At 37.8% G+C, this 19969-nt stretch overlaps 1 protein-coding gene across 1 annotated transcript in view; it reads right to left on the reverse strand.

The window, feature by feature from the left end:
• CSE1L (chromosome segregation 1 like) overlaps positions 1 to 19969 on the reverse strand; it is a 52971-nt gene that overhangs the window by 18152 nt on the left and 14850 nt on the right. The window contains exons 2-13 of the mRNA XM_054724089.1: positions 18847 to 18942; positions 15448 to 15590; positions 10708 to 10809; positions 10482 to 10627; positions 9610 to 9700; positions 9381 to 9488; positions 7535 to 7627; positions 3683 to 3850; positions 3441 to 3570; positions 2263 to 2328; positions 1665 to 1867; positions 672 to 756 (exon numbers count right to left, since the gene is read on the reverse strand). Coding sequence (XP_054580064.1) covers positions 672 to 756; positions 1665 to 1867; positions 2263 to 2328; positions 3441 to 3570; positions 3683 to 3850; positions 7535 to 7627; positions 9381 to 9488; positions 9610 to 9700; positions 10482 to 10627; positions 10708 to 10809; positions 15448 to 15590; positions 18847 to 18931 — 1420 coding nt within the window. The 5' untranslated portion in view covers positions 18932 to 18942. The remainder of the gene's footprint in view (positions 1 to 671; positions 757 to 1664; positions 1868 to 2262; positions 2329 to 3440; positions 3571 to 3682; positions 3851 to 7534; positions 7628 to 9380; positions 9489 to 9609; positions 9701 to 10481; positions 10628 to 10707; positions 10810 to 15447; positions 15591 to 18846; positions 18943 to 19969) is intronic.

The raw sequence follows: 19969 nt of genomic DNA on the forward strand, positions 1-19969 counted from the left end.
ATTAATATGGAAGTTCATTACAAGACTCTCCCTACCTTTTAATGTATTTAAATTTTCCATACAAAGTTTTCAAAAAGGGAATATCTATGTATCTTAATAAATATAATTTCATCAACATAAGAAGTTATCCGTAATATTTATTAGTTTCATATACTTTAAATTTACTTTGATTTTTAAGAGTTTTTCAAACAAGAAGAAAACTAAAGTATAATTCCTAGACTGTATACCAGGATAACAAAAAGCTAAGATACAATCTTACTTATTCCTATTTTCCTTCTACATAAGCCAATATTTTCTTTATAAACAGTTAATTTCACCTGAGCAAAATCTGGAGGATCATTCGAGATTTTATTCAATAAAAAAAACACCTGCAACAAGCACAAGAGCCAATGTTTGGAGTACTATAGTGATATAGAGCCCTTATTATGACTTTTGCCATAATGCTACTTATTTTGGTAGCTCAAGTTGATTAGAGCATCATCCCACTATGCCAAGGTTGCAGGTTCAATATCTAGTCAAGGCACATACAAGAAGCAACCAATGATGCATAAATAAGTGGAACAACAAGTTGGTGTTTTTTTCTCTCTCTCAAATCAATTTTTAAAAATTGCAAATAAATACTGCAGGTATGGTGTTGTTCAGTTGTATAAATAATTTTTTACAAAACTCACCATTAGCTGATTTTAAATCAGGGAGAATGTGATTCACAAAGAACTCTGTCAGGTTTACAAGCTCATTTGCTTGTGTAATTCCATGCTGAAAAACGAATTTGTAACAGGGTAAAATAACATGAAATACCTGTATATATCTACCACATTGGACATTTAGATAACTTTAGAAAACCAGGTTAAAAAATGGAAATGAGCCCTGGCCAACTTGGCTCAGTGGATAGAGTGTCGCCCGCGGACAGAAGGGTCCCGGGTTCAATTCAGGTCAAGAGCACATACCTCTACTGCATGCATGATTCCCAGCCCCAGTTGGGGCACATACAGGAGGCAACCACTCGATGTGTCTCTGTCACCTCGATATTTCTCCCTGTCTGTCTCTCCCCCTCCCTTCTACCCTCTAAAAGAAAAAAGAAAAATCAATGGAAAGATATCCTCAGGTGAGGATAAAAAAAAAAAAAGGAAAATAAAAACTTCAAAACACAAACTGCTTAAAAACAAAACAAGACTAGCTCAGCCAGTGTAACTCAGTGGTTGAGAACTGACCTATGAACCAGGAAGTCACGATTTGATTCCTGGTCAGGTCACATGCCCAGGTTGTGGGCTTGATCCCCAGTGTGGAGCGTGCAGGAGGCAGCTGATCAATGATTCTCTCTTTCTTTGATTTTTTTTTTTTCTCTCTCTCTCCCCCTCTCCCTTCCTCTCTGCAATCAATCAAAATATTTTTTAATGATTTTTTAATATATAATAAAGAAATTTCCTTAAATTAACAAACACTGAGTCTCAGCTAAAGGAACAAGTGTGGCATCTGTGAACATTTTGGTCTATAAGAAACTTAAGTGCTTAATACATCAACATAAAGTCCTCTTTGGAAACCACATTAATTCTAATCAGAACTACAGAGAGAAATATGCGTCATCAAAAATATATTACTTCCCTTTTACTTCTGTGGTCACCAACACGTCTGATTTAGAAAGAAAGCTATATTGAAAGGTTCACCTTCTGTGTCTGGGCTTTTGATGCCAAAGATGTCACTAGGTAAATGGCTGCATCTTTGTGTTTCCAGTTGACAGATGGATTTTTTGCATATTCCTGCAGCATGGAATTAACATAACCGGAGAAGATTCCTGTCACCGGTCCCTCAAAAAACTTGCATAATCCTCGTACTAGATCACAAGCAGCCCTTCGTCTAGTATCAATATCTATAAAATCAAAGAGAATTACATCATAAGAAACAACCACCAACCAACTGATCAAGTTTATGAAGAAAGCTGCTGACAGCCATCAGCAACATAAACAATGAACATTGTTTTCACACACAAAAAAAACCACAAACACAAAATGAGGATGAAAACTAAAAAGGTCATAGTAGTATGATAAACTATACTAAGTACATAAAACAGAGAAGACAAATGATTTAACTGATATAGATCACATAAGAGCTGCTTTTTAAGGTGTAGGAGTTAAAGAAAGTAGTTCTCCGACGAAAGCCAGTTGAAATGACACACTAGTTTTAACTCCCTCTTCCATATTTACCAGAAAAAAAGAGCCACTTTAAAACTGGCTTGCCAAGGCTGTTAAAAACCAAAATACATACCAGATCCTTCCAAATCTCTTCTTATGTACTCCTCAGAATTATCTTCAAAGGCTTCTTCATCAGCAGCTACAAAGACAGATGACATTTCTGTACTCAAAAGAAAACCCCTCAAAAGACATGGCAATCACTATACTTTTACAGCTGAGCATGACGAAAAGTGTGTAGAATTGACATATTTTACAGCAAACTGTTCTTTCCCAACACATAACTACTTCATATATTACTATTCATTACTTAGAGCAGCAAATGCTACCGTGAAAGGTTAGGTAATGGATCATTCACACAGACGTGATACCAGCTCACTTGTTCTAATGTGACAGTGTCGCCATAACTGGACTTTACCATCAACTTTCAAAAATGAGTGTTGGAAACCAATCTAGGGGGTGCCAATTTTTATTTTGCCAGATAAGGACATTAAAAACAACAACAAGCTAACAACTATAATCACCATTATTTCACAAAAATAATTTCAACACCGAAAACGTAGGACAACATCAGAATAAAGCTCTGTTCTTTAAATAAATACATCGTTTTAGAAAAACACAAAAGGAAAGAAAATCTCACATTATATTGTCCTTTATTTCCTTATTTTGTTCCAGATAATTGAAAACCACTAATGTAATGACTGCTCTGATATAGAACACAATTCCTACCACATTTACTACTTGCTTTTCCCAACTAGAAAAAGACATTCTGTATACAATCAGTCTCTTAGGACTATCTGAACCTTAAGCACAAACTAAGTGGGCTTTCACTATATTTAAAAGTTATCAATCACTTCTAATCTCAAGTCAACTGTTGGAAAACAGTTATTTGCCTTGGTGAAATACTAAAATCAAACAAAACCAAATTATTTCCATAAGTTGAGATCCTGGACAGTTTACTTTCTTCTCAATAAAGTTTCATTCAATATTTCTATGAAAAAACCTCCACAGCATACAACAAAGTTCATCACAGCAGCATTCATTTCACAAATGCCTTTTATACTGACCACACTTTGTCCTGGTTTACAAAATGGGCAATAAATGATCTACAAAAAGTCTTATTTAGCAATAAAAAAAATTAGAATATGTTATAATAATCAACAGGGAAAAGACTTACTGAACATATACTAACACACACTTTAAAAAATCAAGTTTTTGATCTCCTAAAAAAGCTTTACACTTCGCTATAATTACCTCTAAATTCCATGTTAGGCACAATAACCTTTTCACAGATACTTGTCAGCGTGTTCTGGTCCTCAAACAGATTCTTATAGTGAGGTCTCTCACAAACTGAAGCCAGAAATTGAATTGCATTACTTACCAACTGGAATAAAACACAAAAGTAAGCATATTTTTAAAAGCGAAACTGAACCATTTATTTCTTGGGGAAGTTGGAAGGGGGACTTCTTAATTATTTTTCTGCAACGTCATCTTACCAAGTCATATTTGACCTCTTGACCTGTAGTAACTAGTAAATTCCAGATGGCTGTGACAAAACGAGGCAGGTACCGTTGAAATTCTTCATCATACTTTTGTGCATACAGTGCAGCATTATCACAAATCTGGGATTTTAGGAGCTCCAATAAACCTGCTTCCTCTTCATCCTCACATAAGAGAAACCAGAAAACTCAAACATACAACTTTAATGCTACCATAAATAGAGTAGCTGTAATGCCTGAACTCTTTAAAAATTTAAATCCAAAGCCACTGTCAATTTACTGACCTAGTATTTCAAATAAATGAAAGATGAAATGCTCATTTATTAATCACTGAGAACAGCTCTCAAAAGTTTTCAAGTTAAATAAAGCCTTTTCTTCTGGTTGCTAAATTATAAAATATTTACATACCAAACTGAAAATAACATATTCCTACAGAAACCTGAATGATAAAGATTATATCACACTTTCCTTTATAACATGGTTATTGTATTGTCTTACTGTCTCCCAAAAGGTTCTCATTTCAAATGTTAAGATGTGTCCAACCCCCCAAAAAGGTAATGCTATAGGATTCTCAAATAATATTTTGATTATAAAATATAAAACAACAATCTAAATCAAGGGTCAGCAAATTCAAGCAGAGCCTGTAGGTCTGCTGCCTATTTTTATAAGCTAAGTTTTATTGAAAAAGTCATGCTCATTCCTTTTCCTCATTTATACAATTTCTAGTATTGCCTTTGGCTGTGTTCAACTACAACTGCAGAGGTGAGGTGTTGGAACAGAGACTGTACAGCCCACAAAGATAAAAATATTTACAATCTGGGCCTTTACAGGAAAAGCCTGCCAATCCCAATCTAAACAATAACAGTGGTTTATATAATACTCTCAACTATAACAGCAATTCACAAAAATCTTTTGAGCTATACTATGTGCCAAACAGCTCATTTCTTAAGGCATAAAAACGGGCTGCTACAAAGACGACAAGGTAGTACATGGCACACAACTCTCTGTAAGAATCTATGAGAAAGGGTCTTTTCCTGGTGGACTGACAGAATTATTTTATGGGAACCAAATCCTTTTTTGTTGCTTTTTATTTAGTAACTAGTGACCCGGGGCACGAAATTTGTGCACATTAAAAGGGAATTAATTAGAGGAAATATTTTAATATTGCTATTTGCCCTTTCTCTATAATAGAAGAAGTGTTAGAAATGAGAGAAAATTAGTAAAATGTATACGAAAATAATATATAAATTTATTAATAAACAATCACAACATGATATAACAACAAAGACATGACATAAAAACAACAAAAACATGATATGAAAACAACAAAAACATGATATAAAAACAAAAACATGATGTAAAAACAACACTGATACAATGACTGATAAATTGATTAAACTTATTCAATATCTCCCTGTATACCACATTAAGAGTGAAAACACTTTCAGAGTGCTTGACTAATTTCCCTTGTGATGAAGTATTTACAATTTTAAGGTCACAAGCTCTTCAAACTCACGAGAAAGCAACATATAACTGACCATGTGCGAAAACAGGTTCAGGTAGGAATAGTCCTACTCTGTCTAGAGTTTGTCCTTGTGATTTATTAATAGTCATCACAAATGCTGGCATCATGGGAAACTGTCTTTGAATTAATTTAAATGGAAGGCCAATGTCAGATGTGGACAAATCAATTCTTGGAATCAGAACCACCTCTCCTTCTGCAGATCCAGTTAATACTTCAGCTTCAATTATGTTAGGTCACAATCTTTTGATAATAAATCTAGTACCATTACAAAGACCCCATTTACTATTAACCTTTTGCACTCGGATGTCGAGTGTGACTCGACACGGTTAGCATCGGTAGCAGGAATCAAGAAAAAAGCAAGCGAGTGCAAAGGGTTAAGATTTCTCCGTAGCATAATGATTGTACCCACTTTCAATTTTAATTTATGACATAGCATTCCCAAAGGAGTAATACTATTAAGAAATTCGATGGGAAAATTTTCCTTTTCAGCATCATCTTTTGAATCAATGGAATCATCACTCAAATATGTGTGAAAATCTCCATCGAGTATATCCAAAATTTCTTCATTTAATTTTTGAATGTGCTCATTTGTTGGACAAAGAATCGCACGTGTAGGTATATATTTTTAAAAATATATTTAATTGATTTTTTTACAGAGAGGAAGGGAGAGGGATAGTTAGAAACATCAATTGGCTGCCTCCTGCACACCCCCTACTGGGGATGTGCCCGCAACCAAGGTACATGCCCTTGACCGAAATCGAACCTGGGACCCTTCAGTCCTCAGGCCGATGCTCTATCCACTGAACCAAACCGGTTAGGGCTAGATATATTTTTAATATTATATATAGATATAGTATTTCCAAAGGTAGCTTTAATAATAGATCCATTACAAATAATTTCACAGGGGATTTCAATAATATCCATTCCTAAATGAAAACTGCTATCAAGTTTGCCATCTCCAAGTTTTACTAACCATTCACTGTATGCAGAATCCTCTGATTTCATATTTGTTTTAAGAGACAACTTTCTGAAACATCTCCAAACATTACAGTACTTTAAACTCATCTGTATTATGGCTGATCGCATAGCATGCGGCACAACACTGAGACAGTAGAAAATCCCCTCTGAGAAGGAGAACTTTCCCACCAAATGCAACATTCAAATTCTTAATTTCTCTTAGTAATCTGTCTATGGCATTTATAGCATGACTGGATACCATGGTGCATTCATCAATAATGAGAAGTTTGGCCTTTATAATGGGTCCGGGGTGCAGGTGAGTGGGATTCCTGGCTGGCAGGCCGATAGTAAGCTGACCAACGGGCGATTCTGCAAGGAATGGGGCTCCCTCCTCCCTCCTGTTAGGGTCCGTTTTGAAGGCCAGCCATTCCCCCAATCGTGGCAGAGGTCCCCGCTGGGGTGCTGGGTCAGCCTGAGCTAGGGGCCGCCGGCGGTTGGAAAGCTGGCCATGCCCCCAATCCAGGCGGGAGGGTGGGGAAGGGGGGTTCCCCTCATGGTGACCCGTCGTTTGGTCGTTTTGGTCATGATGCCTCTTGGCCTTTTATTATTATGAACCTTAGACAAAATTTGCTGTAAACTCATACTAATGACTCTCCCTCTGCAGCCCACTCTCAAAAATTGACTTGAATTACTAATTCCAATTTTTCTTTTATTTGGTGAAATATTTTAAGATTTTGCTTTTTTATGCTTTTGTTGTTTCTTGGGGAAGGGGGAGATCATAAATACATTAGTAAAGAAGCAAATGAGTAACAGAATAAATGCTATGCACTGAAAAGCACGTATTACAGAGCCCAGATTGGAAACTTATACATTACACACTTTCTTCATGTACCCTATTTCCTACACTGTTTGACTTTTTAAAAGAGAATATTATTACAGAGGTCTAAGTTTTATGTTTTCTTAATATCTTCAGTGACAAATAATTTTCTATTTCATAAATGTTCACACTGTGAATACTCTAAGGCCTTATTTCAATGCAATAAAATAGCCTAATCTATACATGGTGACCTAAGCCAGGTCCACAATAAGAGTAATTGATTCTGTACACTACACGTAACCAAATATGAAACATCCCACATAATTAAATTATTTGTGTTCTTGGAATTCTAGCTATTAACAATGCAAGAGTAAATAATTTTTAAGGAACTAGAATGCCAAATGTTCTCAAATAACTTTATTTCATTTTCTGAAGTCTAACTACCCTCCAAGCTTCTCAGAGGGTACTCAATTGATATATATGATTATATTCCAAATAATTCTTAATTTTAACAAAAAGTTACTTGGGAAATATTTTAAACAATACTTACATCAGTTTGTAGAAGTTTATTATCTAATGTCAAGAGAGTATGAAAATTGTTCATCCAAGTTTCCATATTATCTTCAAAAAATTCAGGGAGATCCTAAAGAATAAATGCAGACTTGAGACTTTTAATTAAAATAAGTAGCATATTGCCCGGCCAGTGTGGCTCAGTGAATTAAGCGTTATTCCATGCACTAAGAGGTCACTGGTTCAATTCCCAGTCTAGGCATATGTCAGGGTGGCAGCTGATCAACGTTTCTATCTCTCCCCCTCTCGCTCTAAAAACAAATCAATAAAAACATATTTTAAAAATAATAAGTATGCTATCTACTCAAGTTCCCCCTGCACACACTCCAAATGTTTTCCACGTGCCTACAGACTCCAAGTCCACACTTCTTAGCCTAAGCCAACCATTATCTATTTTGACAAGAATTCTCTGTTCTAATTAGATCTGGCAGCTGAATAAACCATTCTGACTTCTGTCTCTGTTTATACACACTTTCAACCACAAATAATGCTGTCTTGGTTTCCTGCCCCAATTTAATTTAAATCAACTTATTCCTTCCAGGTCCAGCTAAGACTGTATGAATGAAGCCTTTCCTTATTAAACTCAGTGCTTACCAATATATCCCTTTTCCTTTCTGAACTATTGCATTTAGTGTAAGATGACCACCAATTCAGACTTACTGTCTTATGCAATTAATGGTTTCCTATGTAACAGTACTGCATTAATGAGGTTGATAAATTCCCCAAGGGTAACATTATGCCTTCGGTGTCCCTGACTATGCCTAATAAGAATCTTATTCTACCTGACTTCCAGGAACCAGAATTCAAAACAAGATATAAGTGAGGTAGGTGCGAGGGAAAAAAAAAAAAAAGACAAAAGGTATAAGCAAAAACAGTGGCATCCTTTAATTAACTTTCTCAAACTGCTATCCAGCTGACCACTGATGTGATTATGGCATTCTGAGCTGTTCAACTCCTACTCTATCCAATCCTTTGGTGGAATGCTTTCCCTACCACTGTGAGTCATCCTGTAAGGATTAAGTCCCTGTCCTTGGCCCTGGCTAGGATCAATGAAAAGGCCAGATCCTTCCTCTAGCCTTTCTCAGTATAGTAATCTGTACCATTAAGATCCCCTTTTGGTTCCTGGAGCCCAGAATCTTAAAGAAATGAGTCAAGAACAGAAAGAATGACTGGAGGCCACTATCTCAGTAGCAACAGGGATATGGGCATTTTCTACTATAAAATTGTGGCTGTGTTTCCTCTGAAATAACACTGCTTCTTATACCTTCTAAACACTGGTTCTTCGCCATGTCTCCCCCAGATGTTTCCAATGAGAGCCTTTTTGTATAAGCTAGCCATAGATCTCTAAACAAAACAGGCTCCCCCAGTGCTAAGACCCACTTAAATGAACAAGAGGAAGGCCTGAGAATGTGATCTCATAGTCTTCAATAAAAGAGTAGAGAAGGGGTGGGGAACCTTTTTTCTGCCAAGGGCCTTTTGAATATTCCTAACAGCATTCGCGGGCCATACAAAATTATCAACTTAAACCAGGCTGCTATATTTGGTCAAACATTTAATTAACTAGCCTCTAATGCCTTGGGAGGGCCAGACCAGATGATTCCTCGGGCCTTATATGGCATATGGGCTGGACATTCCCCACCACTAAAGTAGAGGATGGTTCTCCACAACAATGACTATTTGTAGACAAAGAATGGAGGGAGTAAAAAAACTAATTTCTTTACTTTCAGAAAAATCAATGCTGGCAAAGAGGTCTTCATCAAATGGAAAGTTGCATATTTTTTCAACAAAGAATAAGAATCAAAAACAAGAAATAAAAGAAAACTTACCTGAAAATTTAAACTGTAGAACAGTTTTGAGATCAATATCAGGGAAGAAAAGAGAATTCTCAGGGCAGAGGCATCATTTGCATGGGTACTACAGAGTTCGATGGTGGCCTTGGAAAGGAATTTAGGAACACAGTGTTAGTGTATTGTACGCCTTTATGAAATGAGCTTTGCACTAGGCTGGGATTAAATATTTAAGCAATAAATATTAAGTAATTATATTATTCCATACCTTAAATAGATTAGTCAAAGGCAAAGCAAAGGCATCCAGAACAAGTTTAATTTCAGTCCATAACTCGTTTGACTTAAATTCATGGCGGTATCTAGAAAATTAAGATGAAATAGGCAACTTATAAGTTTCTGCTTACTGACTGGTTCCTTAAGAATAGATCAGAGAAAAATCTAATTTTCTGAAATTCTTTTTAAAGGAATCAAGCACAGTTTAAGGAGACAAAGTATTTTACAGATAGGGCAATCCTATATAATAAAGAAATGATATGCAAATTGACCCTCACACCATCGCACAAGATGGCCACCCCCGTGTGGTCAAAGATGGCTGCCACAAGATGGCCGGCAAGGGAGGGTAGTTGTGGGTGATCAGGCCAGCAGGGGAGGGCAGTTAGGGGCAACCAGGCCAGCAGGGGGGGACCAGGCCTGCAGGGGAGGGCGGTTGGGGGGATCAGGCCTGCAGGGGAAGGCAGTTGGGAGCAATCAGGCCGGCAAGGGAGCAGTTAGGGGGTGATCAGGCTGGCAGGCAGGCGAGCAGTTAGGAGCCAGCAGTCTCGGATTGTGAGAGGGATGTCCAACTGCTGGTTTAGGCCCAATCCCTGTCCGACAACCCCCAAGGGGTCCCAGATTGGAGGGTGCAGGCTGGGCTGAAGGACACCCCTCCCAACACTGCACGAATTTCGTGCACCGGGCCTCTAGTATGAAATAAACATCCTACCTAAGAAGAAACATTCTAGTGAATTGAGGCTTATGCTCTTATTCCAGAATTATTATATTCAAAGGAATGACAATAGTGACAGAAATATGAACTGCTTACTCAAGCAAAAACATATGAAAAAAAAAGTATTTTAAATGTGTGAGTTTTTATGTCAATACCTTTTAAATAAAGAATGTGCTGTACGAAGGACTCCATTAATAACATGAAAATCGCCACTCTGAAAGCGATTCACCATTTCTGTCAACAAGTCGGGCCATTTCTGAGGGAAATCTTCTCTACCAATTATGCTAATGGCATCGCTTAACTGAGAAGAGGAGGGAAAAGATTAATTAGACAAAAGCTCTACAGACAAGTCTACCTAAAAACAACAGGGCCTTACATTACCTGCTTCTGAATTTGCTCCGGGCTGCTAAGCATCAAGTGAACTATGTTGGCTTTAATGGCTACTCGGTCAGTTTCACAAATTTTATTTGGTTCATCTTCAACCTAAAAACAAAGTATCCATGAGCAAGTAACATAAAAATCCATGTCCATGACCAGATAGATGGATTTGTAGATAAAATAGAACCATTTCTTATTTCCTAGTTTTCTAAGAAAAGCATAGAGAAAGGTAGGGCCTTCCCTCTTCTCTCTACATGAATGAGTCAGTTTCCTTTACTTTCATGAAAGCACGAATCCTTTGATTAGAGAAATGTATATTCCATTCCAAATGCAAATATTCTACATACAAATTAATGAGCTTCTGATTCCCTGATGACAATTAAGGCTCCCAGTTTTATAAACTACTCACAACATGTGATTAAAATCTTTATATAGGTGGCTTAGTACATATTTATCTTCAAAAGCTTCAATTTTGACTCTCACTTTAAGTCAAACGTCTTTCTCAATGAAAACCTCTTGACCATTATGAGTTTGAATGCATCCAGGACTACATCATTCAAAAAGTCTGCAAGTCTCAGTAGTTTACAAATCAAGATAGATGTAGAGAGAGGGATTTTCAAACATTTTAAGAATCACCAGGTCATTTTTCTCACATGTGCTTATTAAAGATACAAGCTTAAACTAGTATTTACTACTTTTAAATTCTTTTATGGAATGAAGAAAAAAAGATTCTAAATAAATATTTAAGAAGATTTAAAGTTGACTTTTTAGAAAAGCTGACCATTTTTCTCAAAGGTAATAATTTCTAAATAATTATTGCTATCACCATGAAACAATTCTCTCTCTTTTTTTTTTATCCTATGCCATGTTTCCTCAACCCTGGAATCACTGACTATTTATATTGGGTCAGATAAATCTTTGTGGTAGAAATCTTTCTTGTATATTGTAGGATGATTACATACATCCCTACCCACTAGATGCCAATAACACCCACTCTCCCCACCCCAAGCTGTGACAACCAACAACATTTTACCAAATATTGCCTGGTGGGCAAAAATCACCCCTAATCTGTTCCTTAATTTATAACAAATTTATACTAGTCATTAAACTGCAACACAATAAGTCACCTTAAAATTAGTATATATTTCAATATCACAACATAGGGCACAATCCCTTATCAAAAACTTCAAAATAAGTTATTTTGCATTTTTTTAAAAAATAAATCTTTATTGTTCAGATTATTACAGATGTTCCTCTTTTTCCCCCATAGCTTCCCTCAACCCAGTTCCCACCCCACCCCATGCCCTTACCCTCCGCCACTGTCCTCGTCCATAGGTGTAAGATTTTTGTCCAATCTCTTCCCGCACCCCCCATACCCCCTTCCCCCCAGAAAACTGTCAGTCCACTCCCTTTCTATGCCCCTGATTCTATTATATTCACCAGTTTATTCTGTTCATCAGGTTTTTTATTGACTTGATTTTTAGATTCACTTGTTGACAGCTATGTATTTGTTGTCACTTTGTTGTTCATAATTTTTATCTTTACCTTTTTCTTCTTCTTCCTTTTCTTAAAGAATACCTTTCAGCATTTCATATAATCCTGGTTTGGTGGTGATGAACTCCTTTAGCTTTTTCTTGACTGTGAAGCTCTTTATCTGACCTTCAATTCTAAATGATAGCTTTGCTGGGTAGAGTAATCTTGGTTGTAGGTTCTTGCTGTTCATTTTGAGTATTTCTTGCCACTCCCTTCTGGCCTGCATAGTTTCTGTTGAGAAATCAGCTGACAGTCGTATGGGTATGCCCTTGTAGGTAACTAACTGTTTTTCTCTTGCTGCTTTTAAGATTCTCTCTTTGTCTTTTGCTCTTGGCATTTTAATTATGATGTGTCTTGGTGTGGTCCTCTTTGGATTCCTCTTGTTTGGGGTTCTCTGCTCTTCCTGGACTTGTAAGTCTATTTCTTTCACCAGGTTGTGGAAGTTTTCTGTCATTATTTCTTCAAATAGGTTTTCAATATCTTGCTCTCTCTCTTCTTCTGGCACCCCCATAATTTGGATGTTGGTACGTTTCAAGTTGTCCCAGAGGCTCCTTACACTATCTTCATATTTTTGGATTCTTTTTTCTTTTTGTTTTTCTCATTGGGTGTTTTTTGCTTCCTCATATTTTAAATCTTTGACTTGATTCTTGGGATCCTCTAGTCTACTGTTGAATTTCTCTATATTATTCTTTATTTCAATCAGTGTATGCTTAATTTCTGACTGGTCCTTTTCCATTTTTTTGGCATTGTCACAAAGATCCTTGAAGGTCTCACTAAGTTCCTCGGAGGTTTCTAGAGGATTCTTGAGTAACTTTATAACTGTGGTTTTGAACTCTGTATCAGTAGTTTGCTTTCCTCCATTTCTTTCATTTGTGACATGTTTCTTTGTCTCCGCATTTTGGCTGCTTCCCTGTGTTGATAGAGTGGCCTTGTGTGCTAGGTGTCCTATAGGGCCAGTGTCTCAGCCTCCCCAATCACCTGAGGTGGACACTCTTGGTGCACCCCTTTGTGGGCTGTGTGCACAGTCTTGTTGTAGTTAACCTTTTGCACTCGGATGTCGAGTGTGACTCGACATGATTAGCATTAAATCCCAAGTAGAAGAAAAAAGCAAGCGAGTGCAAAGGGTTAAGCCTTGATTGCTGTTGGTATCACTGGGAGGAAATGACCTCCAGGCCAATTGGCTGTGAAGACCAGCAGTGTCTACAATGGAAGAACTGCAGTGCTGGAAATACCCTTATGGGGCAGGAATTGCTTCAGTGGGGCTTTGGTGCTCACTGAGTCTGTCCCTTGAGTGTGTCACTTATGGATGTGAAGAGTTGTAATCTGGAATGGTCTCACATTGACCACTGGATACACTGGCTCTTGGATCTCCAAGGAGGTGCAAAGTCAGCCACTGCCTGAGGCCACGCAGCAGGAGCTACAGTGAGATCTGCAGATTTCTCCTCTTTGTTTGGGGTTTGGAAGTGCCCAGCTGTGAAGCAAGGCAGGCTACTGCCACCAAGAGCCTTGGGTCTTCTTTTAGAAGCTTTTGAGCTCTCTGACCCAGCTGCAGTTTGTTAGTTTAGGCTGCGAAAGGCTAGGCCATTCATATGCAAAAGCTGCTGTGCACAGCTTGGGTGGGGTTGTAAATTGGGTGGGGCGGGGTCTCAGGGAATCACCAGCGCGGAGCAAACAGCAATGGCTGCCAGTCAGCGGTCTCTGCATCCCGCGCCCCCATGCAGGAACAATGATCACTGCGAGCACCTCTGAGAGAAAGCCGCCCTCACAATCCGGCCCGGTGCCAGACAGTCCAGTTTCTCCGTATGAGTCTCAGTCCCCAGAGTCTCGCCCAGAACTGGAGTTCAGAGCAATCGGGAGCTTGTGTCTCCCTCCCAATTGAAAATAACAACAGCGCACCCAGTTGCAAGCCCGTTTCTCCCTCCCAATTGAAAATAACAACAGCGCACCCAGTTGCAAGCCCGTTTCGCGCACCCAGTTGCAAGCCCGTTCCACACCTCCGCACCTCCTCCCAGTCTCAATGTGCTTTTTTCTTTCCTCCTAGTTGTAGAACTTCCACTCAGCCAGTTTTCCTGTGGTTCTGGATGATAGCTGTTTTGTCTTTTACTTGTAGTTTTGATGTGGTTGTGAGAGGCAGCAAGTATAGGTGTTTACCTATGCCCCCATCTTGGTTCTCGTTATTTTGCATTTTACAAATTTTCATATATATAAAATTTTCAACTTTATATAATTTTTACCAGTCCACAATACAAACTGCTTCAGTTATTCACTTAGACTGTTTTCCCATATGTCTCTTCAGAAGACAATGAGCTAGAATTAAACGGAGGTTAAAACCTAGTTTCATAATCTTCTAGCAACCTGATTTATAAAGTTGAAGTAATCTATATGAATTCAAATGAAACAGGAACTTTGGAAAAGTATCTTTCTTTCAGGTTTTCTACACAGGCAATCATGCCCATCTATGAACAAAGACAGTTTTATGTCCTCCTTTGCTCCTTTTTATTTCCTTTTCTTACTGCATAGTCTCTGCATAGCAAAGACTTCCAATTAATGTTTTTAAAAAGTTACCTGGCCAGCCGAAACCGGTTTGGCTCAGTGGATAGAGCGTCGGCCTGGGGACTGAAAGGTCCCAGGTTCGATTCCGGTCAAGGGCATGTATATTGGTTGCGGGCACATCCCCAGTAGGGGATGTGCAGGAGGCAGCTGATCGATGTTTCTCTCTCATCGATGTTTCTAACTCTCTATCCCTCTCTCTTCCTCTCTGTAAAAAATCAATAAAATATATTAAAAAAAAAAAAGTTACCTGGCCAGAGCTGATTCTTCTTTTTTTAGTCTACTGATGTAATGAATTATATTAATTAATCAATTTTTAACTTTTTAATTAAATTTACTGGGGTGACATTGGTTAGTACAATTATATAGGTTTTAGGTATACAATTCTATAATACCTCATTTGTATACTGTATTGTGTGTTCACCACCCCACGTCAAGACGTTAATTTTTGAATGTTGAACAAGCCTTACTACCTGGGATAAATCCCATTTGATCATGGTGTGTATTTTTATACTCCTTGCATTTGATTTGTTAGTATTTTGCTGAGGAGGGTGCTGTTTAATTTTATCTTTAATGTGTGTCCAAATCTTTCAGGAACACTGCATATATAAATCTTATAAACATACAAGGTATTGAACTATGTATTCACAAAATACTTACAATTCTCCAGTTTCTTTTAATATAGTTCTTGAATGTTACTGAGGCACACACTTTGATAACATTATCCTGGGACTTCTCCAGTAATGTTAAAAGCAACAGTGGGTAATTCTGATTTCCTTCCACAGATTCAAGAAACTTCTCAGCTATAAAAGAATTTCCATGTTAGATTTGTTATTATAATCAAATCTTTCTACATTATGTATATGTGGAACTATGTATATCTGCTTTAAGCATCATAAAATGGAAAAGATCTTTTCCCTTTGGAAACCTATCAAGGGTCTACTGAGCCTCACTTTCCTTATCTATTAAAAGGACTATATATGATGTTATATTAAACTTACATAATACCTCAGTTTTCAAATCATTTGACTCACCTGATTCTCACAAACCTATAATGTGGCCTCATCAGAAGACCACCCCATCTGAAGGAGACCTGCTTCTTAGAGAGTTTAAGTGACTTTAGGGCAAAAGTTACACACCCTGTCTTGTTCCAGAAGGGCTATTATTAGTACTATTAGTAATGGTAGTATTATTTCTTTTTACAGTATTACTGTGATCAAGATTAAATGAGTTAATTCTGGCTAATATGTTATTATTAACTATATGAGTCTGGAGCTTTACTCACATATATTATTTCATTAAGTTGTCACTATTACCCAGAGAGGTAGGTAATTTTATCCTCATTTTAAAGACAAGGCCACTGAGGTTAAGTAACTTGTCAAAGATCACATAGCTAGAATATTTCATCACTGAAAAAGTTTTCGTCTTGTCCTTATTCGACCACACTAGACTTCAGTTTTCTTCTAGATATACACATTTCTAATACCAGCAATAAATTTATACTAAGATTTTAACACATATTAACACTGATATTACACTTAGAAATATTAAACACCCTAAGTTTACTGATTACACAGTGAAGGTGTATAGCACTTCTAATTTTTCCTATCTTAAGCCTCACCCATTCCAAGGATTTAATACCCATTGAAAAAAGCTGCTATTAGTACCTATTATTTCCTACAATATGCTTTAGCCTGGCCGGTGTTGCCTTAACCTATGGACCATGAGGTCACAGTTTAATTCCTAGTCAGGGCACATGCCCAGGTTATGGGCTTGATCCCCAATGGGGTGGTGCTAGCAGCAGCCGATCAATGATCCTGACAACTCTGACTAAAGATGCCTCTATCTATCTATCTATCTATCTATCTATCTATGTTTTAAAAAATATTTTTTTATTGATTTCAGAGAAGGGAGAGGGAGAGAGAGATAGAAACATCAATGATGAGAGACAATCATTGATCAGCTGCCTCCTGAACGACCCCACTGGGGATTGAGCCCATAACCTGGGCATGTGCCCTGACCAGGATTCAAACTACGACCTCCTGGGTCCATAGGTCGACGCTCAACCACCGAGCAACACGGGCTGGGCTAAATCATATTATGGTAGAAAATAAAAGGTGCTAACAGCAGACCTTTTCAATAGGTACTGGATCCTTGGAATGAGTGAGGCTTAAGATAGGAAAATTACAAGTGCTACACACCTTCACTGTGTAACCAGGAAACCTAGGAGATTTAATATTCCTCTCTGAACTCAATAAAAAATATATATTTTTAAAAAATAATATGATTTAACACTTTTCTTCTCTCTGAATTGAGTCCCAAGAGTTTAACTTACATCCTCAAACCTTTCCTGCTTTCTGTCACCATGTCTTTCTTGAAAGATGAGAAGTGAACTGGAACATGTTTTTAAGTAGCAGACATAGTTTCCTACGAGTCTATCAGGCTCTCACCGTTTCCTTAGTGTCAGCATTTTGTACAGGGCAACACACTATATCCATGATTTGGGGGAAAGCCCATATAGGCTGCCAGGTCTCTTTCTTAAATTATAATTAATATCCTGGAAGCAATTTTCTCATGAGTTTAAGTCTATTCCTTTCTGTGTTCATTTCACTCAACTTGCGCTCAGAATATTCACACTGACGTGTTTCCACACACTCAATGAGCTTCAAAATGTCTTCCAGTTTATCAATACCACTGTCACATCTCAATACCCCATGAGAAGAGTGGTATTTGTAAGCTGGAATCCACTATACATTGCCACCTCCATATCATTTTATAAAGATGTTGAGTCAGTCTACTACCAATCCCTGAGAAATATGTCCACAACTCTTCCCAGAAACACCAGTTTATTCCTACACTCTGTCCTGGATTCATAAAAAAAAAAAAAAAATGTCACCTTCACCTTAAAAGACACAATTATTAAAAATAACTTCAATAGATAATGTTGGCAGAGGCTTTCTGGGAAAATCTAAGAAGATTAGAGCCATTAATTTCCCTTTATCCAAGAATACATTACTTCTTTAAGCACTAATGGGAAGTTCACAAATTTTTCCTCTCAGAAATCACAAAGGCTAGGATGAATGCATTAACATGTTTACAATTCTATGTTTTATATGTAACATCAGTATGACACACACACATGCATTCATTTGTATCTTCATGGGGCCCTTCCAAAATGCTCATGAGCATGCACTCTAGTAAATTCTAAAGAAGATTAAGAGCATTTCTGGTTAATATGGCTTACATCAAGGATCCTCAACTGACTACTTACAGGACACATATGGCCCTCAAAATTAGTTTGATTTGTATGAATTTCAAAATTGTTCGAAGTTATTAGTTGCTATCATTTAAAAGTAAGGACATTTCATATAAATACCCTTATTTTTCAAGTAAAGCTGGAAATACGATTTTGCAAAACTAGTTTGAATCCCCCTAAGACAGCTGGTTCCAAATAATAATTGCCCCTTAACCAAAGCATATAGTCACAGGAGATTAGCAGTCCCCACTTGGCCTGTTCCCTCATTTACCTTCACATCTGATTCCTGTGGGCACCTGAGTTACAAGTCTAAGTTTATACTAAGTTTCTCATGGAAACTGATAGGTCTTAAAATGTAATAATTAAATCAATCCCAGCATGAAGATTAAGCATGGAGTGTCTGAGTGCCTGGTTTCATTCACTTAATCACTTTTTAGGCAGTTAACACTCATCCCTATGCCCTAATTATTATCTTTCTAAAACTGGCAGGTGTAGGGAATTTCAGAAAAGTGAAGGGACAAAGCATTCTAAACATATTAGTACTTTATATTCCAGAGGAGGCCAAATAAAAGCTATTTTACTCAAAAAACAAAACCCAGAAAAACCCGCACCACCCTATGCTATAACATTTGAAGACAGCCAACCACACACTTTATGGCTACAGAATGAAAAATAAACTGTCTGAGAATCCAAGTGTAAATCTTTTTTTTAAATCTATATTTACAAACAGCAGTTGGCATAAAGTTTTCCCTCACCTGTCCTTTAAGAATAAATCAACCACAAACAATATTTATTCTCTTTACCTGGACGTCTGATAGCGGGATCAGGATCAAGAGTTTTCTTTAAATATTCTGTTAGCGTTTGCAAATTTGCGTCACTGAGCTCCATTGCAATAAAATCTAAAACAAGAAATGAGGCTTGGGTAACTGGTCACAGGTGAACACAGTAATTTGCATAAAAAAATCATTTCATGTTATCAGTCTTCTCTCTGAAAGTCATTCTTGTTATGTTTGAGCATGGACTATAAATCTGACTCTGACCTAAGATAAGAAGGGCTTTTCTGAAACAATGGTGAGATAATTTTGATATACAGTAAAGGAGAAGAAATAACATGTCATAATTTTAAAAAGATAGGCACAGAAAAGCAAAATTGAAGGCTTGATCAAAGTCACCATAAAGTTAATCTAATTTATGAAACAGAGCAAACGGTAAAAAGACTCACAAAGAATGTTTTTAAAGTCCTGTCATAAAAAATTAAAAATTAAAGCAGTAAACATATATGCACCCAATATAGGAGCACCTAAATATATTAAAAACTTCTGCCCTTGCTGGTTTGGCTCAGTGGATAGAGCACTGGCCTGCAGACTGAAGAGTCCCGGGTTTGATTCTGGTCAAGGGCACATACCTTGGTTGCAGGCTCCTCCCCGACCCAGACCCTGGTTGGGGCTCGTGCAGGAGGCAACCAATCGATGTGTTCCTCTCACATTGATATTGCCTCTCTGTCTTTTCCTCTCACTTTCACTCTCTAAAAATCAATGGAAAAATATCCTCTGGTGAGGATTAAATATACATATAGATGTGTGTGTGTGTGTGTGTGTGTGTGTGTGTACACACCTGTATATGTAAAAGCCCAAGTGACCGTTATGACGGAACGACTGGTCGACCAGTCGCTATGACGTGCAATGACCACAAGGAGGCAGACGCTCAACGCAGGAGCTGCCCCCTGGTGGTCAGTGCACTCCCACAGCCAACCTCCCACAGCCAGCCAACCTCCCCTGGCCCCTCCCCATGGGCCGGCAAACCTCCCGCGGCCCTTCCCCCATCTGGCAGGCCCTGTCCGGCAGCTGGCAGGCCCTGGCCCCAATAGGCCCTGATCGCCAGCCAGGCCTAGGGACCCCACCCATGCAATAATTTCATGAACCGGGC

This window comes from Eptesicus fuscus, chromosome 12 (genome assembly GCF_027574615.1).
Source record: "Eptesicus fuscus isolate TK198812 chromosome 12, DD_ASM_mEF_20220401, whole genome shotgun sequence".
Classification (NCBI taxonomy): Eukaryota; Metazoa; Chordata; class Mammalia; order Chiroptera; family Vespertilionidae; genus Eptesicus; species Eptesicus fuscus.